This window comes from Phocoena phocoena, chromosome 19 (assembly GCF_963924675.1).
Source record: "Phocoena phocoena chromosome 19, mPhoPho1.1, whole genome shotgun sequence".
Classification (NCBI taxonomy): Eukaryota; Metazoa; Chordata; class Mammalia; order Artiodactyla; family Phocoenidae; genus Phocoena; species Phocoena phocoena.
The window spans coordinates 17,887,031-17,902,546 of NC_089237.1; the positions used below are offsets into that span (position 1 = coordinate 17,887,031).

Here is a 15,516-nt window from a genome sequence, read left to right on the forward strand (position 1 = left end):
GAAGATGGCCGGAGCTTTGTGCCCACTTCATGCCCTCTGGCTTCTGGAGTGGGTGCAGCTGCTCTTGGGACCCGGTGCTGCACCTCCAACCTGGGCCTTGAACCTGGACCCGGTGCGACTCACCTTCTACACAGGCCCCAATGGCAGCTACTTTGGGTTTTCACTGGACTTCTACAAGGACAGCCGTGGGAGGTGAGCCCTGGGGGACTCCCCCACCATCACTGCATCTCTGGGTCTTGAGTTCCCCATTTGTGATAGAAGTTGAGCAAAGCGATTTCTAGGGTCTATTCGGGCTGAGTTCTTGTTAGGAATACTGGGGAGGGACTAGCTCAGGTGAAGGTGTCAACGAGAGGCAGCACTGGGGAGCTGGGCAGAGCAAGGACAAAGGGAAGACAAAAGTTGATGCTTTATTTTTTCCCCAAGGGTTAGTTTTATGACCCACTCCACCCTCATCCTTTTGAAATACAGAGAGGAGCACATGTCTTAAATTGACTTGCAGAACTATGAAATTGTCTATCCACCACCCCCCACCCCCGCACCTTGCTTTTCTATTCCAACCCCCTCATCCCCATAAAAATTATAGATATTTGAAAAGAAGCAATAGGGCATTCATGGTTGGGATGGATCAGGCTGCAAAATCAGACAGCTAAGATTAGAGTCCTGGCTCTTCCTCTTGATAGGAACTACCCTGAGCTAGTTACTTATTGAAGTGGACACTAATGTCCAGCTTCAGGGAGCGGCAATGGCAGATGGCCTTCAAGTATCAGCCCCTTGGGAAATTTCCTCTGCTGAAGAGAGCCACCTCCCCCAAAGCTCCCCCACTTCCAAATGTGGCCTAGGAACAATGACTGATCGATGAGGAGTGTGGAGAGAGGGGAAAGGTTAACGGTCCGGCTCTCTCACCTCAACTCCAGACAGCTCAGAAGGGTCCTTCTAGCTCCAGAGTTCCCAAGGCATTAGCCCATGGCTGTTATTGGGCCTGAATCTCAGCTCCGCTCCCTCCTCTGCCCACTCGCGCTTCTTTCCCCTCCTTTCCACAGATATTGGTCTCATGGGCATTACTTAAACATTCTGCAGACTAAAAAAAAAAAAATTATAGCATTTTTTGGAGCACTCGTTATGTATTATTTGGGTGGCACTGTGCTGAATGTTCCTCTTACGTTTATTTCATTTACTTCTGACAGCATTTATTGGTTGGTATTGTCCACCTTTTATATACGGTACAGCTGTGATTTGAACCTAGCTCTACTAGAGTCCTCAGAGGTGTCAGCACCCCACCACCCACTTTAGAGGTGACCACTAGCTTAATTCTTCGCCGTTAAAACTCACCCTCAGGAAGGGATCTGATAACAGTTCAGACAGACATATTAGGGTGCATATAAACCCATGACTTTTGGCGGCAGGTGTTGGGGAATGTAGATGTGTAAAGAGTTTAGGAGGTCTCTAAAGGCAAGGATATCAAACCCCTGGTGTTCAAATGGAACCAGATGGTTATAGCCTCAGCTTTACCCTTAATTCCGCGGGTTGCTGTGGGCATATGATTTCCCTCGCTGGAAGTCAGTTTCACTGACCATAAAGTGAAAAGACTGGCCTCTATGGTCTGTGAGGTTTCAATGAGGAAAAGATGACCCAGGGACCCCGCCCCCGCAAGGCACACTGCCCTCCCGGGCAGTGCTCCCAGCGCGGGCACTGGGGAATGCGGTACGCCGGAATCCGCGCGGCGCTCACCTAGCTTTCTTATGCAGCGTGTCCATCGTGGTGGGCGCCCCACGGACCCTGGGCCGCAGCCAGGAGGAGACAGGCGGCGTTTTCCTGTGCCCCTGGAAGGCCGAGGGCGACCAGTGTACCTCGCTGCCCTTCGACCTCAGTGAGTCTCGCACTAGGAGGGAAAGGGAGGGGCTACAGGGAGAGCGGACAGCTGGGCTTCAGCACCCCACCCCTTCTTGTGCCCTCCAGATGATGAGACGCGAAGCGTAGGCACCCAAACTTTCCAAACCTTCAAGGCCCGTCAAGGACTAGGGGCGTCGGTCGTTAGTTGGAGCGACATCGTTGTGGTGGGCGCTACGGGACTGGGCTCAGGGAGCAGACAGAGGGCGGGGACACGTGGAGGGGGGGAACCCGAGTCCCGCCCCTTCCCCACTCTCCTGTGGCCCTGCTTCAGGCCTGCGCCCCCTGGCAGCACTGGAACGTCCTGGAAAAGGCCGAGGAGGCTGAGAAGACGCCCGTAGGTGGATGCTTCGTGGCTCAGCTGCAGAACAGCGGCCGCGCAGAGTACTCACCCTGCCGGGCCAACACCATGAGCCGGGTTTACCAGAAAAATTACTTCAGTGAGCTCCGCTCTCCGTTTTGGCTCCGCCCACTCGCGGTGGTTTAGCCCCGCCCTTAATCTGATCCTTCCCTCTCACCAGCTCCCCCAAACCCTGCTTTCATTCTGGCATCGCCCAGTGACCCAGCTCCTGGCTCCACCCCGCACGCCCCCGGCCCGGGAGCCGCTTAAAGGCCACGCCACCGTATTACCCCGGGGCCCCGCCCCCATATGACTCCACCTCCCGGCCCCGCCCAGGCCCCAGGGCCTGCTTCTTCACAGACCCTTCCTTCTTGCCTCCTCTAGGCGGAGACAAGCGCTACTGTGAAGCCGGCTTCAGCTCCGTGGTCACTCAGGCGAGTAAGGATCATAAACGGCGTGGGGGAGGCTCCCAAACAGGAACCCCTCTCACCTCCAGGGCTTCCTTTTCAGGCTGGGGAGCTGGTGCTTGGGGCCCCTGGCGGCTACTATTTCCTAGGTACGTGCCCATCCGTACACCTCCCTCCCTTCTCTCGGCCTGGGTAGACCCCAGGCGTCTGGGGCCCCACACCAGCTGTCCCTCGCTCCCTAGGTCTCCTGGCGCGGGCTCCAATTGCCGATATCATCTCGAGTTACCGCCCGGGCACCCTCTTGTGGCACGTGCCCACCCAGCAGCTCACCTTCGACTACAGCCACCCAGAGTACTTCGACGGCTACCGGGGTAACCCTGGCACCTCCCTTCGAGGCTTCCCAGCACTCGTGTCACCGCCGGTCACGTCCTGCCCCTGTGGGAACTACCCCTTGCCAACCCTGGCTGGCCAGCTCCAGCGCTAAGGCGTCCCCATCCTCTGCTCCCGCAGCTCCCCTTCCCCACCCTCTGCAGACCGCCCAGCTCCCATACACCCCACCTCGACCTCCCGCCCTGGATTCGCTTCACGGCCTAGGGCAGGTCTCGGTGGCCTCGATTTTCCCGTCTACACAATGCAGGATTTAGAGAGTCTCCTCCCTCCCGGCCCCCTCCCTGCTTCACCCTCCCGGAAAGGCTAATTCGCGCTGTGTCTTCAGGGTACTCGGTGGCTGTAGGCGACTTCGACGGGAATCCAAACACTACAGGCAAGGAATTCACTTAGGGGCGGGGGTTGGGGAAGCCCGGGAAGGAGCACCTCCAAGACCCGCGCCGAAATCTCCCTGGGATGAGGAATGGCGGGCGGGAGGCTGGTAGAGATTCTAAGGACCTCCCTGGCTGGGCCTGGCTCTCCCCAGAGTTTGTCTTCGGTGCCCCTACCTGGAGCTGGACCCTGGGAGCGGTGAGTGCCCTCTGCCCACCCCTCAGTGTCCCGAAGGCACTGACTTTACTCTTCAGCCTGATACCCCCAACCTAAACCTCCTGCCCTTCTGCGGCGGGGGCGACAATGACGCGCTCCTGTGCGTTGTCCGCGCAGGTGGAAATTTTGAGCTCGTACCACCAGACGCTGCACCGGCTGCATGGAGAGCAGGTGGGGGTCGGGTCCCCTTGGGGGGTGGCCAAGGCTGGGGGATTGCGACCCTAGAATATTCCGCGGGACATGGTGGGGGCAAAGTCCAAGAGAGGGTACCGAGTCCGGGGACAGAAAGTAAGGTGCGGCCGGGCTTCCTGCAGATGGCTTCGTATTTCGGGCACTCAGTGGCCGTCACTGACGTCAACAGGGACGGGTGAGAAGCTGGGCGCCCCCACCCCTACCCAGTTGGGTCCCAAATTACCAGAGGCGTTGACTGCCCTCGGTCTCCTCCTTTCCTAGCCCTCACTCCCACGTGACCACCGAGGGCAGCGGGAAGGCGAGGGTGGGCGAGATTGGGCTCTGGCCCGCAGCGTCCCCCTAGCCCCCCTCCCCACATAACCACCCGTCGGGCCTGCAGGAGGCATGACCTCTTGGTGGGCGCGCCACTGTACATGGAGAGCCGTGCTGACCGCAAGCTGGCCGAGGTGGGGCGCGTGTACTTGTTCCTGCAGACTCGAGGCCCTCACGCGCTGGGCGCCCCCAGCCTCCTGCTGACCGGCACGCAGCTTTATGGGCGATTTGGCTCAGCCATTGCGCCTCTGGGCGACCTCAACCGGGATGGCTACAACGGTAAGGGATGAGAGGAGCCCCACTTGCTACACAGGGGTTTACAGCCACAGTGATCATGGATTTGACCCGAGGGCAGCAGGAGCCAGGAAGGGCTTTGAGCAGGAGAGAGTTAAAGGAGACTCATTGGGGTTTGTTTGCATTAGTCCAGGCAAAAGGTGGTGACCGCCCAGATGTGGGCTTTGGCAGCAGAGTTATAGATGAAGGTGATTTCAAGATATTTACTACTTAGATTATTAGGACTTGATGGGTGAATGGATGTGGGGCTAAGAGAGAGAGAAGTTGGGTGGGTGACAGTTCTCTTCACTGCCTGGAACTCAAGCCATGCAACAAGTCTGGGGTGAGATCAGCAACTCAGCTCTGAACTTGCTTGATTTTTTTTTTTTTTTTTTTTTGGCTGTGCCGTGTGGCTTGCGGGATCTTAGTTCCCTGACCAGGGATTGAACCCGGGCCCCTGGCAGTGAGAGCATCAGGTCCTAACCACTGGACTGCCAGGGAATTCTCTGTACTTGTTTGATCTTGAAGGGCATGGGAGCATTAGGCAGACGAATCCAGAGAACATCTGGGTGTGGCTTCCCCCACTTCCAGCAGAGAGGTCTGAGCGGGAGATAGGGGATTGGGGAGAGTCAATGAGGTCCTGGGAGCTTGCGAAGTGTGAAGAGGCCCAGGACAGAGCCCTGGGGAGCAAGAGCATTTAGGGGACTCCCAGAGGAAGTGAGTCTGGAAAGGAGACAGAGGAATGTTCAGAGAGGTAGGAGGGAAACCAGGAGATCTGATAGCCCAGAACCCAAAGGAAGAGTGCTTTAAGCCGGAGGAAGTTGGGTCAGTGGCTCCAGATGCTGCTGAGAGGTACAATTAGATGGGGCTGGAGAAGTATTCATGGGCTTTAACAAGAAGGAGGTCATTGGTGACAGTGACAAGAACCAATTCAGGGCTGGGTAGGGACCAAAGCCAGAATGCCAGGAGACAAGGTATGAATGGAGGGGAAGAACTGATGGCAGCCAGGGTAGACCACTCTTTCAACCAGTCTGTGAACAGAAAAAGAGAAAAGTGGATTACTGAAAGGAGATGAGGGTCGAGGGAAGGTTATTTTAATTTCAAAGAATATGGAGTAAGTTGAATGTGGAGGAAAATGATCTTATGGGGAAATGGGGGCATGCAGTGAGCTGGAGGAGGGTCCCTGCAATGCCTGAGGGATGCAGGGGTGGGAGGCTCAGCCCAGTGGCAGGTGTAGGAGGGACACCTATTCCAGGGTCAAATGGGGAGAGGAGGAAGAAGTGGGTGTGGAGTTATAACACAACAGTCGGGCTGCTTCTCTTTGTGAATGAAGTGGGGGGCTAGGAGCTTGACTGAGTGGAGAAGGTTTGAAATGGGTGCTGAGCAGAAAACGCCAAGGGACTGCTGGGCAGCACCAAGGTCCCTAGTGAAGGCTGGAGGTCAGGAATTCATGGTGCTCCATATGGTGGGGTCTGGCCAGGCTTGCCCAGGACTGGCAATGGGGCAGGATGGCTGAGGATACAGCGAGGGTGACTGAATGATCAGAAAATCAATGAAGAGTTGAGGAAGCCAAAGGTCAGGAGACAGTGGAGGCCCAGGGCCTGAGGACGAGACTGGTCTGATGGTCTATTTGGATGAATTCTGTGTACCTCGATCAGAAAAATCAATAAAGATTTTTAAAAGAAAACAACTGCACAGGAAATATAGCATAAAGTCAGAAGACAAAGGAAAGACAATTACAACATATATATCAAAGATTTTCATTGCTATCACATGCAAAGAACTCTTCCAGATTAATAAGATTATGATCATTATTAAATTTTCAAGAGTGATCTTAAAAGTTATTAGTGATGACGAGCCCATGGTATGACTCTGGATTTGCATGGTGGGAGTGGAATGGGGTGAAGACCCCCAGGTGAAGAAGGGGCAAATATTTAATAGGTCTTGGTTACTTAATCTTCTGGGACTCTATTTTCTCATCTAAAATGGGAATAATAATGCCTGATTTTCAGGATTAAGTGAAATCATGTCATTATATTTTCCTCAATAGATAGTGAGGGCTGTTATTGTTTTTACAGTAATCGGACTTGATGGGTCTCCCTCCTACCCAATTGTAAACTCCTGGAGGGCGGGGCAGCTCTCCCCTTGACCCAGACCTCTGCATTCCTCTCCTGGTCCCCTGGAGTCTGCCTAGAGAAGGAGCTCAGGAAAGTTTTACATCTGGAGAGACTGGATAACAAACAGCCACCCCCTTTCTGTTGCTCCTTCCAGATGTTGCTGTGGCCGCCCCCTATGGGGGTCCCAGCGGTCGAGGCCAAGTGTTGGTGTTCCTGGGTCAGAGTGAGGGACTTAACTCACACCCTTCCCAGGTCCTGGACAGCCCCTTCCCCACAGGCTCTGGCTTTGGCTTCTCCCTTCGAGGTGCCACAGACATCGATGACAATGGATACCCAGGTGCCCCTGGACTGCCTCCAGCTAGACAGGAAGGGCTCTTGGGCATTAGCTGGAGATGCTGAGACACAGCCGGGGGCTTGAACCTGACCTGGTGCCCGACTGAGAGCTCTGACCTGTCTGTGGGGCTGGGGGGAACAGAACAAACCTTCTATGGGGGTGGTAGTGTGGGGAAGTGCTGGGAAGATGAGGTGAGGACGCCATACCCCCTCTAACTAACAATTCTGACACCTCCTTTCCTTCCCACAATGTCTATAGACCTGCTGGTGGGAGCTTACGGGGCCAACAAGGTTGTTGTGTACAGGTGAGCACTGACTCCAGGGGTGGGGAGAGGGAGGACCCACACCATCAGAGGAGACTAGGCCAGGCGGGGCCACAAGGCAAGCTTCCTGCATCCCACCAGGGCTCAGCCGGTGGTGATGGCCACTGTCCAGCTGCTGGTGCAAGATTCGCTGAATCCTGCTGTGAAGAATTGTGTCCTGCCCCTGACCGAGACACCAGTGAGCTGGTGAGGAGACAGAGGGCGTGGGCCAGGCAGGATCTGGGACCTCAGTGTGGGGACCCTGTAGCCCCTGAGCCCCATTCACATCTTTGCAGCTTTAACATCCAGATGTGTGTGGGAGCCACTGGACACAGCGTTCCCAAGAAGCTGCGTGAGTGGCACCATGGGGACAGGAGGGAGGTGGGCCTGGGCTCCCCTGGAGGCTGGCCGGGGAGACCCTGACACTCCCTGCTTGCCCGGCCAGACCTAAATGCTGAGCTGCAGCTGGACCGGCAGAAGCCCCGCCAGGGCCGGCGGGTGCTACTGCTGGCCTCTCAACAGGCGAGCACCATCCTGGGCCTGGATCTGAGCGGAAGGCACGGCCCCACCTGCCACACCACCAAGGCCTTCCTCCGAGTATGCCTGGCTGGGAATGGGCAGGGCTGGGTGTGCAGAGCCTGTTCATCCAGCCCTGGGGCATTGGGCTGGGTGCTGCACGGGGTGGTCAGGGGGACACACGTATTAGGGTACATGGTAGCAAGATGGCCTGACTCTTGCCCCCTCACTAGGATGAGGCCGACTTCCGGGACAAGCTGAGCCCCATCGTGCTCAGCCTCAATGTGTCCCTGCAGCCTGAGAAGGATGGACTAGCCCCTGCTCTCGTGTTGCATGGGGACACCCACATCCAGGAACAGGTAGGGGTGGGCAGGTGCAGGCAAGGGAGGTGGAGGACCCCTCCACCCAGAAAGTCAGGGTTAGGGTTAGTGTCCAAATCGTATTGTGAACCCCCAAACCTAGATGTCACCTCTAATCTCTGATGTTACTCTCAACCCTGCTGAAAACCCCCAAATCTCAATATCCCCTATACCCTCATGTAAACCCCAAATGTCGATGTCACCTCTAAACTCTGATATAAACCCATAAACCCTGATGTCATTATCAAAGCCCTGACATCATCCCAAACCCTGATGCAAACCCCAAAGCTCTGACATCATCTCCAACCTCCTTTTCCTTCTCAGACCTTCTAATTCCCTAAGCCCTGATGTGCCCCCAAACTTACCCACACACCTGATGTGCCCCCTCTAGACCCGCATCATTCTGGACTGTGGGGAAGACGACCTGTGTGTGCCACAGCTCCAGCTCACTGCCAGCGTGTGAGGAGACCGCCCGCTCTACCCAACCCTGGCCCTGTCTACCCCTATGACACCTCCTCCCCACCTGGCTCCTGATACTCTGTCCTCAGCCCCTCTCCTCCTCCCAGACCCTGGGCTTGGACCCGGCCTCCTCGGCTTTACTCCTTTCTCCCCACAGGACAGGCTCCCCGCTCCTCATTGGAGCCGATAACATGCTGCGGCTCCAGATGGAAGCGGCCAACGACGGGGAGGGAGCCTACGAGGCCGAGCTGGCTGTGCACCTGCCTCCAGGCGCACACTACATGCGGGCCCTCAGCAACATCGAGGTGAGGCCCCACCCCAGGGCACAGTCGGGGACCTGGAAGGTGCAGGAGCCTTGATTCTCATCTCCCACCTGAGAGCTCCCACTTCTCTTATGCCTTCCTTTAAAAGCTGTGATCTCTTTTTTCTTTGGAAGAGAACATTTGCTAATGGCAAAAAATTCAAGAACTCAATTATAAAACGCAAACCAAAAACGGCTCAGCAAATAAATGTTAACAGGAACCTCTGTTAACATTTGGTGAATTTCCTTCCAGTCTTTTTTCTCAGCATCAACACTTTATTTATTTATTTATTTTATTGACGTAGTTTATAATAATGGGGTTATGCTCCATGTAATGTTCTGTGGGTTTTATTTCCAAAAAACAAAAAATCATTAAAAAGAATAAGGTGCTGCAGTAGTACATAGAGTGGAATGTGACAGTCCTTGAACTCCCACCCTGGCATCCTCCTCTCCCTGACTTTCCAAGGGAGCTTAACTATATATGGGATGCTCTGTAACCATCTTCTTGCTCGGAACTGCCTCTCTGAAGGGCTTTGAGAGGATCATCTGTAACCAGAAGAGGGAGAATGAGACCAAGGTGGTACTGTGTGAGCTGGGCAACCCCATGAAGAGGAACGCCCAGGTGAGGCCGCCCAGTCCTGGGTGCTGGATCTCCTCCACCAGGGGTTCATAGACAGCTGGGTTTTAGGGGCTGGGTTTAGAGTCAGATGGCTCCAGGCTAGAATCCTGGTCCTCCCACTCCCTGTGTGTTCTTGGGTGAGTAATACCCTTTCTGAGTGGGCTTCTGAATAAAATGGAGGTAATAATGGTGACCTTGGAGGATGAGGTCCACAGGCCACATTCAGAGTGGGCATTTGGGCAGTGACTTTGGCTCTCCCCATGTCTCAGATAGGAATCACGATGTTGGTGAGTGTGGGGGACCTGGAAGAGGCTGGGGAGCACGTGTCCTTCCGGCTGCAGATCAGGAGGTACTAGACTGGGAAGCACTCCGTTTCCCTATCTGATCTCCACACAGAGATCCTCAGACACCCTCCATACATAAGGGTCTTCTGGGATGCCTGCTCTTTAGACTTCCCTCTTCCCTTTCTTCCTCAGAGACTTGTTTCTGAGTTTTGGAGCCCTAGAGGAAGTTCTTGTCTAGGTCTGACTTTAGTGTGGCACGCTGTTTGTGGAGTTAGCTCTTCCTGAGACCTCTGAAACTCTGGCCCAGCCCCAGAGAGTCCTCATGTTCACTGGCCTGGTGTCCCTGATCTGTCTCTCCTCATCCCCCTCCCTTACAGCAAGAACAGCCAGAATCCAAACAGTGAGATGGTGATGCTGGATGTGCCAGTTCGGGCAGAGGCCCATGTGGAGCTGAGGGGGTGAGAGGCCAGGGATGGAAAAGGGAGTTGGTAGGCACAGCCCTAAGGTTCCGGGGTCCTGGGCAAAGCCCCCCACCAAGTCAGGGGATCAAGCTCACTCTGGGCGTGTCGGGCCCCTGCAGGAACTCCTTCCCAGCCTCCCTGGTGGTGGCAGCTGAAGAAAGCAAGAGGGAGAACAGCTCGGACAGCTGGGGCCCCAAAGTGGAGCACACCTACGAGGTACGGAGGAGCCTCCGCGCCCCAGGCTGGAGTGGGCGGGCCCCAGGGGCTGGGCTGGGTGCCGAGCCTCCTAACATCCTGCCGCCGCCACCCGCCAGCTCCACAACAATGGCCCTGGTGCTGTAAACGGCCTCCGCCTCAACCTCCGCCTCCCCGGCCAGTCCCAGCCCTCCGACCTTCTCTACATCCTGGATATACAGCCCCGGGGAGGCCTTCAGTGCTCCCCACAACCATCTCCCAACCCCCTTAAGGTGAGAGCCTGGGTGAGTTCCCCAGCCCAACAAACAGGGCCCCTCTACTCTAGGAGGGCTGGGAGATGGGCAGAGTGTCGGACCTGATGGCCTCTTTACTTCCTCAGCTGGACTGGGGGCTGCCCACCTCCAGCCCTTCCCAGGCCTATCACAAGCGGGACCGCAGACAGGCGCTCCTGCCGGAGCAGGAACAGCCCTCGAGGCTTCAAGGCCCAGTTTTTGTGGTGAGCAGGCCCTGTGGTCTCCAGCTGCGGCCTCCCTGGCGCCCAGGGGCAGAGAGGATGGGAGGCAGGGACGGAGAGGGGCGGGGGGTGTGATGTAGGCCTCGTGTGGGCCACCGTGGTCCCACAGAGTCCTCCAAGTGAATAGGAAGGATTGTGCTGGTCTTGTGTCTGGGGCAGGGTGGGGGGCACTTGCATATTTTAAGGTTTCCAGTACATTGAAGAAAATGAATAAACGCCAAAGCAGGTTTACAAAAAGGCTGGGTATTGAACGCTGTGTGATTGACCCACTTCTTTCCTCCCTCTCCCTGCATCTCCGGGACTGTGGGAGCAATCTCATTCAGAGATAACGTCCCAAGCTTGAATCTGAGTCCCTTCCCGAGGAGGAGGCCCGGCCTGAGCTCCCTGACCCCCCAGCCCCCTCTGTCTTGGGTCCTACGGTGAGAGGGTGATGGGTCAGGAGGGGCTGGGGACCAATGACACATCCCCTCAGAGCTGCGATTCGGCGCCCTGTACTGTGGTGCAGTGTGAGCTGCAGGAGATGGCGCGCGGGCAGCGGGTCATGGTCACGGTGCTGGCCTTCCTGTCGTTGCCCAGCCTCCGCCAGGTGGGCCGGGATGCGGGCGGGCGGGGCCCTCTGGAGGCGGGCACTGAGTGTGTTGGGGGAGGGCGGGGCTTCGGGGGCGGGAGAGAGTGAGGGCAGAGTTTACTTTGGAGGGGATGGGGTCAGGTCTCCCCAGAGGGGAGTCTGGGGCCGGTACTCCCGCAACCAATAGGCCTCGTGTAAATGGCTTTCACCGCCACCCCATCCAGAGGCCCCTGGATCAGTTTGTGCTGCAGTCGCACGCTTGGTTCAACGTCTCCTCCCTTCCCTACGCCGTGCCCGCCCTCAGCCTGCCCAGCGGGGAAGCTCTGGTGAGTGTGGAAGGATGGTGGCAGAAAGGGGTCCCGCGGGTCTCCCGTTGGCCTTCCCCTGTGTCCCTGCCCAGCAGGATGGGGGCGGGGCCTCCCTGGGTCTGCGGGGTGGGACAAGTAGGTGGCTTAGCTGGGGGTCACCAGCCCTGCAAGTCTGAGCCTTTGGGAAGGTCAGCATCCCGGTGACTGAGGAGACCCACGGGTCTCCCCTCAGGTGCAGACACAGCTGCTTCGGGTCTTGGAGGAGAGAGACGTTCCAATCTGGTGGGTGCTGCTAGGCGTGCTGGGTGGCCTGCTGTTGCTCTCGGTCCTGGTCCTGGCCATGTGGAAGGTGAGGCGGGAAGGGAGGGTGGGTTTCGGGGTGGGGGGGGAACCCCGCAGGGAGGCAGAGGGAGATGGTGGCCCAAGTAGGTGACCCAGCGTCCATCTGATCTCCATCTCCACTATTAGAATGTCACTCTCTAGAGGACCTCTTCTAGGGCACAGATCCCCGGGTGAGGTGGCACCTGAAAAAACTCTAAGGCCTTTAGACCCATTCCCTCTGAGGGCAGGAGTCCCGGGGAATGAGCCCTGCCTTCAGGAATCCATTGGCCACCGAGAAAGACAGGTTCACCTCCTCCCTGCTCTGTCCTCCCCCCACCCCCTGCCCACCCCCCCGACTGAGGTGGGAGACCCAGGTCTGATCCAGACCCCGCTTCCTGCTCCTTGTGAGGCCCTGCTGGGTCACTCCCTCCTCTGCGCCCGGACAACATGTGAGCCTTTCTCAAACTCACGTGTCCAAACCCTGGAAAGCCATAGTGCTTTTAGGGAAAACCACACATTAGACTTATAATAATCAAATATATACCATCACATGCTTGAGTCATATAGAGACATAATCATCAGTACTTAAGAAAAATTCAGGCAAGAAGAAACAAAACATTAAAAAAAAATTTGTTACATGCATTATCTCTAAATGGGGAAAGGCCTCCATTTGATCGTATAGTGGGGTTTGTGTTCTGTGCTGGTCCAGGACGAGGACCTCGTGACGGGCTGGTTTCCAGCATACATCCTCCACTGCTGCTCTGGGGCCTAGAGATCACCTTTACACCCTGTCTCCGGCCCCTGTGCACCCCCAGGTTGGCTTCTTCAAGCGGAATCGGCCACCCTTACAAGAAGATGACGAAGAGGAGTGATGAGCCCATGCATCTCTGTCCTAGCAGGAAGGCTGGGGGTGATGCCTGCTCTGTCCCGTCTTCTCCAGCAAGTGCCCCCAGCTCTGGTCACCCATGGGTTGGAGCTGTTTCATGGCGGGCTCCTGATGTCCTTGCCCACCCATCAGAGCCAGGTCACCCCCTTTCCTGCTGCCTAATAAAGAGGTTGAGTCCCAACCGCCAGCATGATGCCTCCTCTTGGGGTCAGAGGAGGAGAGGGGGCCTGAGGGGACGTTGGGATGGGGAATCTAGGGCTGGCAGAACTGTGAGCAGAGAGGGCCTCTGCCAGGGCAAAGGGTGCGATTTACTGTCTTTGGGGGAGTGTCAGGGAGTAGAGAGTGGGGGTGGAACAAGGGAGAAAGGGTGGCAGAGCCTCCAAGTGAGACTGGAGGGGGATGGGGTGTCTGAGGGTGACTGGGTGGGATGGGGGTTGGGAGCATCGAGAAGGCAGGCTGCGTCCCTGGTGGGTGGCTTTAAACAATATTTTTTCCATGATTTTGAGGGAATCAAACCTCAAGATGATCTGAGATTTGGAGAAATAACACACTGTCCCCACTCATAAAAGAAGGTGCCTAAAGCTGTGCTCAGAGGGAGGAGGGGCAGAAGGAGACTGAGTAGCCCTCAGTCTGAGGAAGGCAGAGTCACGGCAGGGACGGAGAGCAGGCATTGCTCTCCGGCCACCTGCTGTTTGCTGTTCCTTCTTCCCCGCCAAGGGGAAGGGTCTTCAGTTAGGAACAAGGGCACAGGTGGGGAGCTCACAGGAGGGCTGGGAGTGGAAGACAGCTGTCCCACCGCAGAGACTGGAGTCAGCGGATAGAGGTGGGGGGTCCTCTTGGAGTCCTGAGAGGTTGTTGGTTCATGAGTTCAATATTTATTGAGCACCATGGACCTGGTACTGTTCCAGTGCTGGGGTGGAGCAGTGGACAAAACAAGGTCCCTGAGCTCATGGAATTTACATTCAACCAGGAGTAAAGAATAAACAAATTAATGTATGGTCAGTGGCAGTCAATGCTGGGAGTTGAAATAAAGATAAGGAGATAGTGATCGAATTCAGTGGGTGTTGGGAGAGGGCTGACATTTTAGGGAGAGTAGTCAGGGAAGGTCTCTCTAATGAGGTGAGCAGAGAGATGAATGAATGACGCAGGCAGCTGGAGGGAATAAAGTGTTCTAGACAGAAAGAGCAGCCAATGAAGAGGCCTGAAGTGGGAGCAGGCTTGATGTATTCAAGTAAAAGAAAGGAGGCCCCTGGTCTGGAGGCAGGAGAGGGGTCCAGACGAGGTCAGGGGTGGTGGCTGTGGCCATGGGGAAGACTTTGGACTTGATGCTAAGTGTTGGGGGAAGCCACTGGTATACAGACTTACCTCACAAGAGCTGCTGGTATTTGACTTTACCCAAAGGGGTAAAAGGTAAATTCTGAAAAGAAGAGAACAATTTGACATCCGTGCATGGCAAGTTCCAGAACAGGTTTCTAGTTGTGTGACTGTGACCATTTAGGAAAAGAGTAAGCTGTGATCCTTGAACACCAGCCAAACTCCCTCTCCCCTCCACCATTGTAATTGGATGGCCCCAGGCAATTTATCTTGATCCAGCAAAGCATTTGGCATTTGTCCTTATAAACAAGACAGAAATGTGAGCTGAATGATAGAGACTCAGATTTAAAACCGAACAATTTTGATAAAGCTGAAGGAGATCTCTATGGGGGTGTCCCAAAGCTCCATCCTTCCGCTGCCTGTGATTGTCATGAGTCCCTTGAATGGAGGCAGCGAAGCTGCTCTTCACCCTGCAAGATGGCTCGGGGCTGAGAGGCAGCTCCAATACAATGGGTGATGAAGCAGATTCAAGGCAGCCTTGACAGATTGTAAAGTTGGGTTGAAACCAACAAGATGAAATTCACCAGGAATGAGTGCTAAATCCTGCGTTGAGGTTGTGAAAAAATTGGTTACATAAGACTGGGAAATCTGAAAAGATGGAAATTTATGAGAAAGAATAAAAGAAAGAGAAAAGGAGGGAGAGAGAATGAGAGAGAGGAAGGAAGGAAGGAAGGAAAGAAGGAGGGAGGGAGGAAGGAAAGGAAAGGAAAGAAAGAAAGAAAGAAAAAGAAAAGAAAGAAAGAATGAAAGAAAGAAAGGTGGTTTTGTTCACAAGCTCACAACAATGTGTCCTTATGTCAGGAGACCCAACCAGGACCTAACCAGGAGAAAAGCCTGACCTCTGGGGGACGGAGTTCCTTGCCCTAAGCATCCAGTCCTATACAGGGCACCATATTGTGAGAAAGAGGTGACAAGCCAGAGAGAACCGGGAGAGGGATAACCAGATTAGATGAGGGTTTGACCACCCAGAAGTTGAATGATGAGGACAACCAGAAACTGGGAAGAAAGAGCGCTTGGCTGGGGCCCGGGCAAGCTTCCAGTGTGGGATTCAAACGTGGGGTTCCAAGCATTATGTTTGCCCAGCGATGGATCTGCTACTACCTGGGCGGTGGTGAGCCCCCACCTCACGCTGGGCCAACAGTAGCACCATTTATTGTGCCCCTGCTCCAGTCAAGCACATGCTAGACCCTTTACGTCATTATCTCTTTTAATT

General features: G+C 55.4%; 1 protein-coding gene across 1 annotated transcript; it reads left to right on the top strand.

Moving 5' to 3' along the window:
- The first annotated feature begins 4 nt into the window (after positions 1 to 4).
- Positions 5 to 12,915, top strand: ITGA2B (integrin subunit alpha 2b). Its single transcript, XM_065896417.1, has 30 exons — positions 5 to 192; positions 1,746 to 1,867; positions 1,957 to 2,054; positions 2,162 to 2,327; positions 2,612 to 2,661; positions 2,738 to 2,783; positions 2,877 to 3,005; positions 3,350 to 3,397; positions 3,548 to 3,591; positions 3,727 to 3,780; positions 3,924 to 3,976; positions 4,181 to 4,392; positions 6,658 to 6,840; positions 7,096 to 7,141; positions 7,241 to 7,345; positions 7,435 to 7,490; positions 7,584 to 7,735; positions 7,888 to 8,013; positions 8,405 to 8,472; positions 8,630 to 8,777; positions 9,303 to 9,395; positions 9,662 to 9,741; positions 10,054 to 10,134; positions 10,257 to 10,353; positions 10,452 to 10,604; positions 10,712 to 10,828; positions 11,319 to 11,432; positions 11,639 to 11,740; positions 11,955 to 12,071; positions 12,859 to 12,915. Exons 1-30 carry the CDS (start codon positions 5 to 7, stop codon positions 12,913 to 12,915), a joined length of 3,105 nt encoding a protein of 1,034 aa, XP_065752489.1.
- The last annotated feature ends 2,601 nt before the right edge of the window (positions 12,916 to 15,516 follow it).